The sequence below is a fragment of the Opisthorchis viverrini genome, assembly GCF_000715545.1.
Source record: "Opisthorchis viverrini unplaced genomic scaffold opera_v5_22, whole genome shotgun sequence".
In the NCBI taxonomy this organism is placed as follows: domain Eukaryota; kingdom Metazoa; phylum Platyhelminthes; class Trematoda; order Opisthorchiida; family Opisthorchiidae; genus Opisthorchis; species Opisthorchis viverrini.
In genome coordinates this window covers 18,714-31,714 of record NW_008751678.1, presented here as the reverse complement: position 1 = coordinate 31,714, position 13,001 = coordinate 18,714, and the positions used below count along the sequence as shown (strand labels likewise).

The 13,001-nt window shown below is 43.3% G+C and overlaps 1 protein-coding gene across 1 annotated transcript in view; it reads right to left on the bottom strand.

Annotated features, from left to right (window-relative positions):
- Positions 1 to 13,001, bottom strand: part of T265_01932 (hypothetical protein) — a gene marked incomplete at both ends in the record, with an annotated part of 61,557 nt that overhangs the window by 31,552 nt on the left and 17,004 nt on the right. The window contains 2 exons of the mRNA XM_009166070.1: positions 5,892 to 5,943; positions 11,977 to 12,282. Of these exons, the coding sequence (XP_009164334.1) occupies positions 5,892 to 5,943; positions 11,977 to 12,282 (358 nt within the window). The remainder of the gene's footprint in view (positions 1 to 5,891; positions 5,944 to 11,976; positions 12,283 to 13,001) is intronic.

Below are 13,001 nucleotides of genomic sequence, written 5' to 3'. Positions count from 1 at the left end.
TCCGGACACCTGACATGCGAGGCGAACGTGTTACCACTATTCGCTCAAGTGAGAACACGTTCACCCGTTCAGACGTGAGAATTCAGATGCGTTCAACGTGCGCCGGTGGAATAGTGGTAACACGTTCGCCTCGCATGTCAGGTATGCGAAGTTCAAACCCCGGCACGGCCGTTGGATGTGCACTGCTGATGAGCTCTAACAAGAACGAGACTAGAGTCCAGTGCTTCCCCCCTTTGGTGTGGATTCACATGAGTAATTGCGTCAGGACAGGAGAACGACTGTTCAAAACGAGAGTGACGTGAAACTGAACAATACACCTCCCGCAAAAACCATCACATGCATGACATTTTGTTAGGAAAACACGTGGTTTAATGGGCTGACACCAAAGCTTTTGCTTACTATGCACACAGAGAAAAGTCAGATTTCGACAAATACTCTCGTTTGATTTTGACGGGAGACTCAACTGAATTCAGCTGAATCCCTTGTTTATGATATCCCTTTTCTCCACTCGAATATGAAGCACCTGGCCGCCTCATGGTATGGTATTCGAGATATCGCAATATGTCGGCATCGCCTCAAGAAGGGCGAAATCGTTCGTCGGCTACCGAAGAGCTGTCAGCAACCGTATGCTACCGTATGCTACATCCAGTGAAAAGTCAGACTATATTACTTGACAGTTTTGACGGTAGTTTTCTCTTCTTTTTTCTGTTTCATCTTACGAATCTCTAGGGCGTCTTGGTCCTTGACCTTCCTAGTTGTGGAAAGCCTAATCATCTATAGACGAATTTCTCTTGGTACACTGTTCGGTTTGGTGTTAAAACTTAGTAGAGGAATTACAGTACCAAATACCGCAGAAGAGGCATAGCAGTCACTCTTGGCTAACAGGTGCAAACATACTCATCATACCGCTCAACGGGTTATCCAATTTCAGATGACCGTTTTGGGCACTAGAAAACCCACGTAGATGATCCAAGACAGAATAAGCATACTCTGCGCATCAGGAACAGTCCTCATGATGGGAACATTATAAAAAGCACTCACCTCCACAGAAATACTTCTTCCTGGTGGCACTATTCCATGGAGAGGCTGCACTGAGAATGGTACCAAAGAGACATCCCAGCTTTTTACATTTGTTTCCTCACTATCAGGTAATGGGGTTGGCACTTCAGACTCGTTCGATGATGGCATGCTAGTTAGCATCTCCACTAACCATGAGAAATGAAGATCGACCACTCCGACGTTGCTCAATTCAAACCTAGATGAAAGCCCATCGGATTAGTAAGGGGACGAATAAATATTCTTGGGAAAGAAGATACATCAGTGATAACCCGAAAACAACCATTCAAAGCGAGAATGCTTCCTTGAACGTCTTCTAGTCAAACCTGAGGGATAGGTTCGATGGTGTTGGGCATGACAGGACATGAAGCTTCCTTTGAAAAAAATTCACTTTTTATTATCCGAGCTAATATTACTACAAGATCCTTCTTTCTCTCTAAATAGTTTGACGTAGACAAGCTTTAAAAGCATTGTATGAGCCACGCAGTGGCATGTACGCCACTGATCAAAACAGGTATACCCAGCTCAATGTTATAGTAATATCTGCGGCAAAGTATGCTGTTTCAATCGCTATAGATTCTAAGTGAACTGCACGTCACAGATTAGAAACACAGTAGTAATAGCTGGATTAAACAAAGAGGTATCGCAGCCAGTAGCATGATGCCAAAATGTTATAACTCATTCTATAAAAACCAACCTAAGATAGATCCTGCATGAATATGTTGCGGACCGATCTATTAGCCCTAGTTTCAGAAAATTTTTCCCAAAACGGGGAGAACGTAGATTTGTTCCGGATTGTTTCAGACAGTTTGGAATCCCGGTACTCACGACGGCTAGGCAGGGAGTGGTCCTCTCGCTGGTTGATTACGTTAAACTTCAGAGGGTATGATAACTGACCAAATTTGAGATATCGAAAACTTCGCTGAGAATTATATCGCAGATGATGTGCTCCTCCCGATCGCGAACTCACAAGCAACTCAAAAATCGATAAGACGGCGGATGACAAAGAACAGCAGACCGCGGGACAGTCATACAATGTCGTATATGTTTGGCAGGCGTTGACTTAAATTGGACGACTTGACCTCGTGTTTATCTCTCATTCCGATAAAATTCCATTTCAAAGATATTACAGCAAGACAAGAACACTTGCAAATGGGGTAGGGGGTAGGTAAAAATGGTCAGAACACCCTCAACCAGGAGCCGCTCCCCTACTAAAATAATAGCACTGTTTTAGCGTCTCACACAGTACACAGAAGACTCTGAAGTAATTGTTGATTTAAGTGTCAGTCTAGCAGGAACTGACATTTGGGAAACAAGCTGATGGATAGTTGAATAAATCACTTCGCCAAGTGGATTGCAAATGACTTGTTGGTGGGACTAAAACAAGGTCCAACTACTAGTGGGCTAACGACGAGCCATAATTGATCTTCACATTCTGTTTATTAAACATATGAAAGAGCGCGGCGGCTGAGTCCCTACACAATTTTGAACTGCACATTTGACTGATTAATATCACATGCGAAAGGTTCATTTGATCTTAAGGTTAACATCTCATTTTTGAATCTTTGTTATGGGGAAATAGAAACAATAATAAATAAAACAAGAGATAGAACGATAAGTATTGTGGCAGACAATTCTGAAAACCTCAACCGCACCAAAACTTTTGACCTGATTGAAACGCACCACTTAGCTTTGAGAGCTAGCATGAATGACGCGTTCGTCAAAAGCCTCGGTTTCTTCACGAGGATCGGTGACTACTCACAACTCGTCAGCTGGTCAAACCCAGCAATGCAAAACCATCGGAGGGCGGCAAATAATCATAGGGCTACTCACGAGTAGTCAGATAGTTGAGTAATTTGACTGGTGAGAGCAAAGGAATATGCCTCCGATAGAGTGAACGACTCTCAGTAGCGCACCGAATGGTAGTTGGCAATGATTAAATGGTCGAAATTCGTTTCAAAATGTTGGAAGAGAATATTGTTTGAATGGGTGTTGGTTAGATTGCCCACAAACTGTTTATCTTTCGCTTTACATTGCAACGAAACCTACCATTTTTACGTGTTTATCAAGAGGGTTTCGTGTCCAATAGAATAACCTTTCAAAACGGCATCTTGTGGAGAGTTTACCCAGAACTAAGATAGATGGAACACTGCTACTAAGTATAGCCCAGCAATGCCTCATTATAGAGGTCCCAAGGTAAAACAGTCAAGCAAGTAAAAAACCGATTGGATCCATGGATCCAGGAGTAACTAAAGAAGTAACGCCTACCTATGAACGCGACGCTGGAACATTAAAGTGTTTTGAAAACTGACAGAGTCAGCGCTACACGAAAAGCGTGCGAAATCGGCTACGGCGGAAACCAGAAGTGTCAATGATTGGGGATCTGGAACCTCCGGGATTTCGGTGAACGGCGGCTCGGGTTCAGTTTCTACAACTTTCCGTTTCCGTCTTGCTACTTCGGTTGTTGTTCCGTATTCAGACACTGGATGCTCTTGTGGCATAGTGCGACTGGCGGACGCACTCGCGGTTATCGCGCCTCCCCTATTCTCTGCATTGTTATGTTTGGGCTTGGGACTAGGGGAAAATCAGAATCAAAATGAAAATATTAGCTAAGGATTACGATAATGAGGGAAAACCGTCAGGGCATATACTCTGTTCATACACTATTTCTCATGGTGAACCGCTTAAATTGACCATAAACGATCAACAAGAATAGATATTTACCAATGGTAATGGCTTTCATACTTCTCTGTCAAGTCACTGCTCGACCTCCCTTGACCCGCTTCCGCTTTTCGCATGTTTAAACAAAAAGAGCTCTTTGAAGAAGTCTCCTAACTCCTGAATTCACACCCCCAATCGTACCTCTTGTAGCTTCCAACGCATGGCTATTCGCTTGTATTCTCCCAGATTGTTGGTGAACGAAACTGCCTGTGCTATAACCACTTCCAAACATCTACGCGGTTTTTACAGCTGAAAATGATGACGATGATTTTTTTAGTGGTCCCACTGAGCGGATTTTCAGTAAATAGGATCGCTTGAAAGAAAATGCACACAGCATCTGTGACGTCGTTTTCAGGTCGATCCACCGAACAGCCTAACTGCAGAAGGGATCTGAACCAAATAAATTCCACAGGAAGATTAAGACTGACTATGTGGCCGACCACTGTAGCCTATATATACACCGATTATCCATAGGTTTGAAAGTCGCATTGCGATTTTGTAGGTTAAAGTTTCTGTCTGCATTATTCGGTCGACCTCATGTTTACCGTCCGTCATGAATGGGCTCGTGTAGCCCTGACAGGCAGTTTAAAGCTCGGGATAGCTCAACCGTTAAGGCACGAACTTACTAACCGGAAGATCCATGGTTCAAACCCAACCTCTGCATCTCGATAGCTCTTCTCCAGGCTCTTTTCCTGGCCTGACAGCATATCAGCTCCTGTGCTTCCATTGAGTGATGTGGCAGCCAGACACCGCAAGGATGTTACAACCGAGCGGCTATTGGTGTTCAGGTAGTTTAACTACTATATACCTATCATTTTTTCCCATTTACATTCGGAGCATGATGACTGTGAGCAGTATATTGGACAAAGTCCCATCAGACACAAGCACAGTCCTGGGTGGATGAAATTTTGTTGTTTAAGGCTTTGAATTCCTCCCAAGGAGGGGCAGTCTGTTTAATGCTTTCAAGTGCATTTTTGGTGACAGTGACGGCTGACGTGAACTTGTTTGCAACTGAGAATAACTTTCGAATGCTCGATGAATATCGCTGAACAATACTGACGGATGGATTTTGGTGGTTTGCGTAGAACAGGCAGTGTATATTCGCACTGGTTGCATTGTTTTGGTTTTTCCGGTCCTGCTGCAGGTTGCTAGACGGTTGACCATTCTTTGGGATAGACACCGAGTCGCACCGCTCGGGGGTGTTTTGGGAAAGACACAAGCAAAGGAATGGATTAAAAGTGAGGAGCTGCGGACCAAAAACCCTCGTTTGTATTGATCAGACGGGCAGTAGATAAGTGGACCATTGGTTTTGCTGTACTCCTTATAGAGAAGCTGTTAGGCTAAATGTGGTAGCTTCGAAAGTCATGATGCTTACAAACGGAAACTGTTTGTAGATTTTGGAGATTGAAATACTGTTCTGTAGTCCGTCCCTCCGATTAGTTTTCCTGGTAATCGCCAGCTCTTTGGCTTCATGTTGACTAGAGATAACGTTAAGAGAAGAATACGCCCTGAAGAAGTTTAATTCAGTCAGCTTCTGTGGTTCTGTTGTGTTTGCCCAACAGGACTCACAGACTGTCATCACTATCATCATCGTTCACATTAATACCCCAGTACTACAAACTGGGGATTAACTGTCATATAAACACGAAGGACGAAAGATGTAGGAAAGACTTATGAGAAAAGAGAAGCGCAGGGATTCATTGCGAAGGACGATTAAGAATAAGGTTTTCACACCTTTAGACGGCATCACGATGACTTTCATACGGAGCTGAAGGTTATACTGAAGGTGAGAATAGTGAGAATGACTCCCAACAAACTGGATGTCGTGCTGCTGAAACAAAACTCGGAATCGGTGCTTGAGTCCAAAGAAGCCTACCAACATAGACCAGTATAGTTCGCAACTCATTTCACTTTTATAGTGCTTGTGTCAATCTACTTCACTGGTGTACTTCTCAAGTATCACGCATTTGATTGTCTGATCCTCTTCATATTTCACCTCCTCACTAACAAGCACGTTACTACTGCATGTTCCCATCCTGGTAGACACGTAAAAATACGTCACTTGATATTGCAGTGCAATAACTTGTCTTTATTTTCTGAAATACTTGACTTACGAATCAGGAACCGCGTCAATCCATTTGATGACTTGCTTGTTATCATCCCAGTCTGGTGGCTGGAACAAGGAAAACGGAACAGAGTTAGTGAACCATTAAAACCATGGACGTGTTTGCCAAAACCGAATACGGCCGCGAGTGAGTGACCTGGGCTGCTTGTACATTTTACTTGAACACAAGACCGTCTTCCTCACCGACCTTCCGCCTGACCATCTAAGTGGTTAGAACCTGACATACGATGATGAATTCCATAACCGTGATCGGATAAGGGAATAGACATGTCGCAGTTGGTTTTCCTCAATCCAGGCTACTAGCTCTAATTTCTGGCTACCCATCTCGCTTTTGATGAGGGGAAAGTATTCAGGCAACTGTGCTTTCAGCTGTCGCCTCTCACGTAGAGGTCACGTTTGCCGGCCGTCTCGTTGTCGGTGACCAAAGCTGGGGTAAAGGAATATGGAACATAACTCATACAAGACCCCAAGTTTTTATCAACTGCAATTCACTTAGTGTCCGCATCGATTGTCACAGGCTTTCAGGCGCTTTTGAATAAAACCATCCGGAAAATTATTTGACCGAAGTGTACTCTTGAGCAGCTGAATATCCTTATCCAGCGTATTTGGTGTGTAGCCCAGCCTAACTCGGTGTGCAGCAGTGAGCACTTTCATCGCATTGGATAGAAACTGGAAGTCATTCGTTCCACTTAGGTTTACGGCAACCAGACCGTGAAGTTGAAGCATCTGGGTTTCTCTGGGCGAAAAGTTTCAGGAAGCTGAGTTGGCCGTCTCGTTCGAACTCACAAGCAAGCTAAAGTTTCAATAAAAGTTATTAAAAACGGAATGTAGGTCTTCAGCGTGTTTTTTCCTGGCGATGATTAAAATATCTTTTGGCTGGTTTTTTTTCTAAAGGAAGTCAGCTTGAACTTCAGTCACTGCACTTGGTTTTGGTATACGTTCGTTGAAGCGAAATCCCTATAGATTCACAAACCCACCGTCAATGGCTGATACATCGGAAAACAAAAGCTAAAATTTCCAGAACATAAAAAAACGATAAGCTGCTTCAAGAATTAGATGAGCAAGAGTTTAAGGTATAAATGAGCCTTTAAAGTGCACAAACGGCCGAGCTTCTCAAAGGTAAGTAAAAATTCCGCATTGAAACAGTACGTCAGCAAAGTTAGCATACCCATACGTTCCAGATATGACATAGTTTCGTAACTGCTTTTTGTTGTATTCGTAGCCTCAGAAACATCACGTCGTTTCCGCTCCTCTTGGCCATTGTAGCCTTTACCCCTCAATTTTGGTCTACCTATTCGTGAATTTCATTACCCGCCGTCTTGGAATATATGGTTTCGTTTCCTCCGGCAATCTTCAGTTTATCCAATACCTATGTCAATTGTTCGAGACATAGCGGTACAACGAAGAAGATCCATGATATTTCGCTGAGTAATGTTGTGAATATCCAACGTGTGATTGTGGTGCCATGACAAACCTGCTAACATCCAGGTACTTGTGGCCACAGTTGCATCAGAGAGGTCTTGAATATTGAAACAAACACACAATCTAGATGAGAAGACAGTCCCTAAAGGAGATTCGAACCCACGGCCTTCAGCGTCCACTATCAACTATATTTGAAAGCCTATTCACTCGCACTGCGTGTGATTGTGTTCATATTCACGACTCCCTGATCCCCGCCTCCCATTCGTAAAAGAACTGTTTATGTGACATCTTGATGACTAGCGTCTGTCATAGAACTGTGCTTCATGAGTAAGTGACGCTGGTATATCGACTGATTATAGTCGGTTCACGGAAACTAATATTCCTCTACTATAGCAAAGAGTGTCGTGGGAGCGAGTGGGGGGTAACGTGTGCAGAGGTTATCTTGTGAGCGCAATGGACCACAAGTTTCCTACACCACAATATTAAAAATTTGGTCAAACTCAATTGAGCTGGCATGCGTTTGTGGTGAGGTGATGTACTTCCTTGTTGCCACAGGTTCCTGATATCCAATTGTTTCACAGGCATACAAATGAGATGATTTGATGGTCGTGGTAGACCTGTCTACCTACTACCATACCGCCTTATTTAGACCGCACCCATTACATCCTTTTTGTGCCACGTAGGAAATTTTGAACAAGAGCTGTGAAACTAGGTATGTTCTCATAATGATTCACCCCCATATAACAATGGTAAACGGACAACTATCAAGTAGATGCGTTTCCATCCATTTCCATGCGTCTCTTTTCATCCGTATTGCAGCTGTAGTGTATTCCTAAAAGTGGTGTTTTGTGGGCAGTCCAACCCAGGCACTGACCAAGCTCAAGTCTGATCGACATAACCCCACCGATTAGATGAGGAATCGCATCAACAGTATCTACGATATCAATATTAAAATACTGAATTTAGTGGATGTGTGTGATGTTTTCTCCAGGACGACACTTGACAGGTTTGGTAAGTGAAACATATCTGTTTGGGTCTGGAGATAGGTTCTTCGATGAGGCTTGCAAACTATAAAACGTCCGTGCTGCCTCTACAGTGAATGGGCTTCTTTTAGAGGATTTCTTCGTAGGGGGGGACGCACACAAAGCTAGAGTCACAGCAGTGTGTAACACGGATGAATTCCAACGTCNCCGCGAGTGAGTGACCTGGGCTGCTTGTACATTTTACTTGAACAAAAGACCGTCTTCCTCACCGACCTTCCGCCTGACCATCTAAGTGGTTAGAACCTGACATACGATGATGAATTCCATAACCGTGATCGGATAAGGGAATAGACATGTCGCAGTTGGTTTTCCTCAATCCAGGCTACTAGCTCTAATTTCTGGCTACCCATCTCGCTTTTGATGAGGGGAAAGTATTCAGGCAACTGTGCTTTCAGCTGTCGCCTCTCACGTAGAGGTCACGTTTGCCGGCCGTCTCGTTGTCGGTGACCAAAGCTGGGGTAAAGGAATATGGAACATAACTCATACAAGACCCCAAGTTTTTATCAACTGCAATTCACTTAGTGTCCGCATCGATTGTCACAGGCTTTCAGGCGCTTTTGAATAAAACCACCCGGAAAATTATTTGACCGAAGTGTACTCTTGAGCAGCTGAATATCCTTATCCAGCGTATTTGGTGTGTTGCCTAGCCTAACTCTGTGTGCAGCAGTGAGGACTTGCATCGCATTGGATAGAAACTGGAAGTCATTCGTTCCACTTAGGTTTACGGCAACCAGACCGTGAAGTTGATGCATCTGGGTTTCTCTGGGTGAAAAGTCCCAGGAAGCTGAGTTGGCTGTCTCGTTCGAACTCACAAGTAAGCTAAAGTTTCAAAAAAGAGTTATTAAGAACGGAACGTAGGTCTTCAGCGTGTTTCTTCTTGGCGATGGTTAAAATATCCTTTGAATATCTTTCTCTAAAGGAAGTCAGCTTGAACTTCAGTCACTGCACTTGGCGTTAGTGTGCGTTCGGTCAAAAGAACTCCCCGTGGATCCACAAATCCACCGCCAATGGCTGATACTTGGGAAAATGAAAGTTAAAATTACCAGAACATAAAAAACATTAAGCTGCTTCAAGATATGAATGAGAAAGAGTGCAGGGTCTAAACGAGCCATTAAAGTGCACAAACGGCCGAGATTCTCAAAGGTGAGTAAAAATTCTGCATCGAAACAGTACGTTATCAAAGTTAGCATGCCGATACGTTCCAGATATGATATAGTTTCGTAACTGTTTTTTGTTGTGGTTATAGCCTCAGAAGCATCACGTCGTTTCCGATCCTATTAGCCAAGGTAGCCTTTACCTCTCAATTTTGGCCTACCTATTCATGGATTTCATTGCCCGCCGTCTTGGAATATGTGGTTTCGTTCCCTCCGGCAATCTTCAGTTAATCCAATACCTATGTCAACTGTTCGAGACATAGCGGTACAACGAAGAAGATCCATAATATTTCGCTGAGTAATGTTGTGAATATCCAACGTGTGATTGTAGTGCCATGTCAAACCTGCTAACATCCAGGCACTTGTGGCCACAGTTGCATCAGAGAGGTCTTGAATATTGAAACAAACACACAATCTAGATGAGCAGACAGTCCCTAAAGGAGATTCGAACCCATGACCTTCAGCGTCCACTATCAACTATATTTGAAAGCCTCTTCACTCGCACTGCGCGCGATTGTGTTCATATTCACGACTCCCTGATCCCCGCCTCCCATTCGTAAAAGAACTGTTTATGTGACATCTTGATGACTAGCGTCTGTCATAGAACTGTGCTTCATGAGTAAGTGACGCTGGTATATCGACTGATTATAGTCGGTTCACGGAAACTAATATTCCTCTACTATAGCAAAGAGTGTCGTGGGAGCGAGTGGGGGGTAACGTGTGCAGAGGTTATCTTGTGAGCGCAATGGACCACAAGTTTCCTACACCACAATATTAAAAATTTGGTCTCTCTCTCTCTCTGGAAGTCTTTTCTTGGTGAATTACTGTGGTCAAAATTGAAACACAACAGGAAGCAGCTTAACCATTCTGCGTGTGCTAGGCTGGGGACTATGCAAAATCACATTTCGCAAAACTAAACAGATACTTTCACCCGCAATTATACCGACTAACTTATCTCACTTTTTGGCCATAATTTCACGCGTGAAAGAGACATAAGTCAAGTTGTGGGTAATATGTGACACATATAGCATCAAAACTGATCACATCACTGGTGTTGAAATTTTATTGTTCAATGTCGTACTAATAAAGCAACCCATTCCGAGAAAATCCTGGTGAGAAGCGGGAGAAAACTGAAAACACCAGATCTGATGTTCAGCAATCAGAACGATTTCCAGCTACTCATAACTCCGTGGATTGAGTTAGGTAATATATGGATATCTGGTTAAAGCAGAGGTGGCATACAGAAACGATGCAAAGAGGGCCATATAGATGAGAACCTATAAGTAGCAACAGGTGTTTCTTAGCTAAGGTGGGGTTAGGGTGAGCAACAATCAACGTGATCCAGGGCATGAGTAAACTACAAGTACTTTTCGTCTGAGAGTCAGGGTTGCTCCATCTTATAGCTTATTATTCAGGTGTTGAGGTCATCTGAATGTAAACAAAGGACAAACTGGCCGATTCAGCCGACACCAAATCAATCATTTTTGTAAACCATCCAGCCAAAAACGAAAGAACTTACCTCTGAGAATTTGTATGTCATCCCAAGATTTATCTGTAAAATGACAATGTGGCATTTTTTGGTAAGAGGATGAATTTAGTATAAGCTTTGACAACGTGTTGCAGACCATAAGACAGAGTGTTTTGTAATGTCTCTATGGTATTTCGTGGGCGCATCTTAACGATAGCACCTTGAGCCATAGCTTGTGTACATCTTTCGTAGGCATTAGTGCCACAGTGAGTAGCCATCTGAGTGCTCTGACCTTCAAGATTCACTCATGCCAGTTTTATTACACTCTAAGCACTCCAATTTTTTTCAATGGTGCTCAAAGTGACGAAGTCCCTGTCTGGGTTTCAAGATTTAGGTAGAGTCTCACGTTATATTTAAAGCCCAAAAGCTATTTTTCCGACTATGGAAGAATGACTGTTTCTGTATCGGACATATAAGGACAAATGAAGGCAAAGCTGGTTGTGGGTTCGTTGTCGATTTTGAACAATAATTCCCAAACTCTTCACAGGTTTCTCGGTCCCTTCGTTTGCGAGGAAGCGGAAGCTTTGAATTCCTGAGGTCGGTTGCCTAGCCCATCCTACTAGTTGCCTGCTACGAGACTAGATGTCTATACTTCCCAAACAGTTCATGTCGAAAGCTCACGGATAAGAAGCCAAGTTCATATAATGGTAGATTTGGTAACAAAAAGTCGCTGACAGTGGGTCCAGCCCTGTCTTTTTCGGGGAAGTTTTCATGCATACACAAAAAATCCTACCAAAAGCAACTGAACGCAGCGGTTCATCGAGTTTATATGAAAAAGTGTTCTACAAACACAGAAAAAGATCCCAGGACAGCGCTGGAAACATTAGTGCGCTTGGATGTTTTTGAACCGCACACAAATCTAAAGAACAACCGAAAGATATCCCGTATTCGAATAAACAAACCGAAGAAGGATATGATGAAACATACCTAGTGATGAAACTGTTTCCATGCTGCCTATTTCGGGGGTTCGCCGTCTGAGCGCCTCATGAATGTATTCAGCGCGAAGTGGATCCAGCTGTGGCAAATCCTGTATACAAACCTCGTCAGCTAGCGCATTGCCAATCAATTCCACCGATGTGTCTTCATACGGGTTATTCACCACGAGCAGTTTTAACTGGCCGGTACTCTTCACACCTGGTTCGGTTGGTCTGTAGTATAGGTTAAACAGATACTCTCTACCCGGCCGAATCAGAATGCTGGCGGTGTACATTTGGATCGCTGAAGCCTCATGAGCTTGATTTAGTAGAAAAAATAAAGTGATTTAGATAGTGTAACGCCTTGCATAAGTTTGAGAAGACAAGAAAAGTGTTGGTTCGATTAAGTTTTATACTTTTTAAGTCATATAGTTACCCTTCGTTCCAAGGGGGAGTTTGTTAATCAGTTATTGCTATTGTGCCTAGTTGCGAGAACACAAACCTGATATGATTATTCGGTGCTATATTGGAGCCTTTCGATTCACTTTTCTGTGGAATAAAACACAATCAAGTGTTGTGCTATCCTATACCAAATCATCAGACCCCGTTTTTCTCCATTCGCCTAGAGAATAGCCACTTGTTTACCACTTCCATGAGCGTTTTAACTTAAAGTTAATTGTTCAAGATTTGAAAAGCACTGATAGGGCGGTGGGGCTAACGGAGAGATGGGGACGGAATTGAAGGCGGCAATTTTAATGGAACTGAGTTTCGAGTAGCCGGTATGCGCCCTAATAAGCATCGATCGAACTGTTCAAAAGGTGATCAGATATAAAAACAGCTAAAGATTAACTGGAACGAACCGAGGATTCGAAAGTAATCTTGACCTGGTGAACCAGGGCAAGTTATTAACAACCTTTACTAGGTCATTCGACACTCCGTATTTAAGTAGTATGGTTATTCCAACTTTTCTGCACAGCTTGCAGAATGGATATCTCGGGGGCTACGCTACTCAGAATGCAATAGTATTTTCTTGAGAAA